Here is a 2,965-nt window from a genome sequence, read left to right as displayed (position 1 = left end):
ACGTGACAGTTAATAGGACAAATATACAATGTACTTGTACATGTATAGTATGTACTTACACTGATAGTACATGTACATGGTACATGAAATTGATAGACGGTACATGTACTAATCCAAATTATACATGTACATGTACATTAAAATATTCAAAGTAGAACTGTATGCATTACAGTAGTGGTAACAATAGATGTGAAGGCTATATAGCATCCTTCATATTTTAATAACTGACATTAATACAATTCAAAATTGTGACAAGACACTGTAACACAAGTCAGATGAGTGGTCATAAAGACAAGATGAACCATGAAATGTTCTACATACATTAACTTAATAAATAAATCATTAAATAATTGAAGAATGCATGTAGAATGATGTACATGTATCATTAATATAAAAGCTCTACATAATACTCAACTATTGACTGTACACATATTAATTATACAAGTCATTATGCTGTATTGAAATGGGATTCAATTATGATTGTGACAAGGTGTTATCAAAACAACTTACATGTACATGTACATGTATTCTCATTAGCAGCTAAAACATAAAACAGAGAATTATTCACAGGTTAGTTTGTACATGTACACTCATGAGTACAGGCTTGTTCAATTTAGGCTATTATTATCAGGACCTGCTCAGGATCTATCACTTTTTATTCTCCAGTTTATCATACGTACATGTACATGTAGACCAGGAATAGTCTCACAATACATGTACTTAACTGATTCTATAGAAATTAAGTTAAATGTGTCATTATTATGAGCAACAACCTACCAATAAGACACATGCATGTACATGTAATGGGTATGACATAGTTTTGTACATGTACATGTTTTTGAGAAATGAAACATGTACAAAGTTTACCAATACATACAAGTACATACCAGTACACATACCAAGTGTACTGTGTACATCAGTGTGGCTCACATCAGCTGTGAGGGACTGTACTGTACATGCATAAGAGTACATAAGAGGAACAATAGTAACCTAATAGTGGGATACAACTACCATGCATTAATATACACATTATACACTATAAGCTATTGCTACATAACCTGATACACAATTTAATTCATAGAAGAAGCTAATAGTGAATGTACATGCTGTAACTGTATCAACAATACAAAAGGTTAGGTTTCTAACAAAGGAGAGGGATCAAGCATCATAAGACACCAAAATGACACTACTAATGTTTTACAGTCATTGGGTAAACAATGATACTAACATGTGACATCACATACAATTACTATGAAGGAGCAAGTACTGACCATCATGCCAGACCCTCTACATCTTACATCATACATCAATAGGGAAGGAATGGACAACAGATAATCATGTGACACATTTTTATTATTTAAATTAATTTTACACATGGTAAGGGAGGAAGCACTCAAGCTGTTTCATTAAATTTACTAACAATACAGTACTACATACAGTATAATAACATCAGTTTAATAAACTAATAAATACATTACCTGAGTGTACTCTCAGTAGGGTAGCAACTTCAGAATGACCATTACGTTCAGCACAATCAAGAGCAGTCTTACCATACTATACAAGGTAAACATTGATTAACATGATAGTACAATGTTATCACAATCAAACTAAAAACCAACTTTAATTGTTGGTCTGTCTTCAATACTCCATAGTATTGAGTATGTTAGAGACAGTGGAGGTACATTTAGTGTACAAGTATACATTTTACTGATATAAATAATTACATGTACAGTACTACTAGTCTACATGTACATGTACATGTATATTTACACTGTTGCAGTATCAATAAAATGTTCTTGGTTATAACCATAAACTCAGTTACTATACATGTACATGTACATGTAGATAGAGAAAGCTTCATGACTGGGATTAAACATCCAAGAGGCTTAAATTTTGATGCTTGATTAATGCATAAAATTTTAAGTTGTTGTCAATACAGACACTGACCACAAGGGACCATAGTGTCCTAGTGGGAGGTGTCTGTAAATCAGATACCGCCCCAGTAGGTAAGTGATATAATTACATCAATTTGAGTGGGTGGATCACATTATATATTCATGCACAGTATAACTACATTCTAAGTATGTCCTCCATACCAAAGAAAATGTCAATGCCCACTGGCCTCTTGTAAGTCTATCTGACATTATTATACTATTATACATGTAACATTATAAAGTATTACCATGTAGAAGTGTAATTTTTCTGAAACTTTAAATTTTCAAAGACGCTACACAAAGCAAATTTTAATTTTTAAATTTTGTAATGTTTCATTTCAAATTTTTAAAAATTTAAAAAATTCTTTTTTCCATACTTTCTTCAAAATTATTGATAATCTCAATTTTCTTCTATTTTCAAAATTTTAAAAATTAAAAATCAAAAAATCATTACCATCAAAAATGTAAAATTTTTCTATACTCAAAATTTTTGAGAATTGGCACCCAAAAATAAATTCTAAAAAATTCAATTTTTAAAAATATTTTTTATTCAATTTTTAATATTACATTTTCAAAAAGTTCAGGCCACAAAAGTTTCTCACTTTACTAAATAAAAAATTATTGAAGTAAAATAATTATTAAAAAAATGCTTTCCATAAAGTGATACAGTAGAGTACATTAAGCTATACATGTACATGTACACACACTGTATGAGATATACAGCACCTGCGGTTACTTTGATCCACCCACTCAAAAGGATATACATGTACAATCACTATTGGAGTATAATTAATGATTATACTTACAACAGTAGAGGCAGTGACATCTGCTCCTATTTCAAGGAGCATTGTCACTACCTGTGTGTGACCATTCCCAGCTGCTGCTATGAGAGGAGTGTATCCAAGCTACATGTGTATAAAAAGAAGACAGGATAATAAAGACACTAGCACTACACAGTCAAGTGTCATATCATGTTGTGTACTGTAGTAGTCTAATATAATAATAATGTTAATACTCATTATAATGTGTTA

General features: G+C 30.8%; 1 protein-coding gene across 1 annotated transcript in view; it reads right to left on the bottom strand.

Annotated features, from left to right (window-relative positions):
• Positions 1-844: 844 nt before the first annotated feature.
• LOC105314824 (ankyrin repeat, SAM and basic leucine zipper domain-containing protein 1-like) overlaps positions 845-2,965 on the bottom strand; it is a 6,361-nt gene continuing 4,240 nt past the window's right edge. The window contains exons 4-5 of the mRNA XM_011409207.2: positions 2,741-2,839; positions 845-1,554 (exon numbers count right to left, since the gene is read on the bottom strand). Coding sequence (XP_011407509.2) covers positions 1,450-1,554; positions 2,741-2,839 — 204 coding nt within the window. The 3' untranslated portion in view covers positions 845-1,449. The remainder of the gene's footprint in view (positions 1,555-2,740; positions 2,840-2,965) is intronic.

The sequence above is a fragment of the Amphimedon queenslandica genome, unplaced genomic scaffold (genome assembly GCF_000090795.2).
Source record: "Amphimedon queenslandica unplaced genomic scaffold, v1.1 AMPQUscaffold_12485, whole genome shotgun sequence".
Lineage (NCBI taxonomy): Eukaryota > Metazoa > Porifera > Demospongiae > Haplosclerida > Niphatidae > Amphimedon > Amphimedon queenslandica.
Note: the sequence above shows the minus strand (reverse complement) of the source record. Positions and strands in the feature narration are given on the sequence as shown.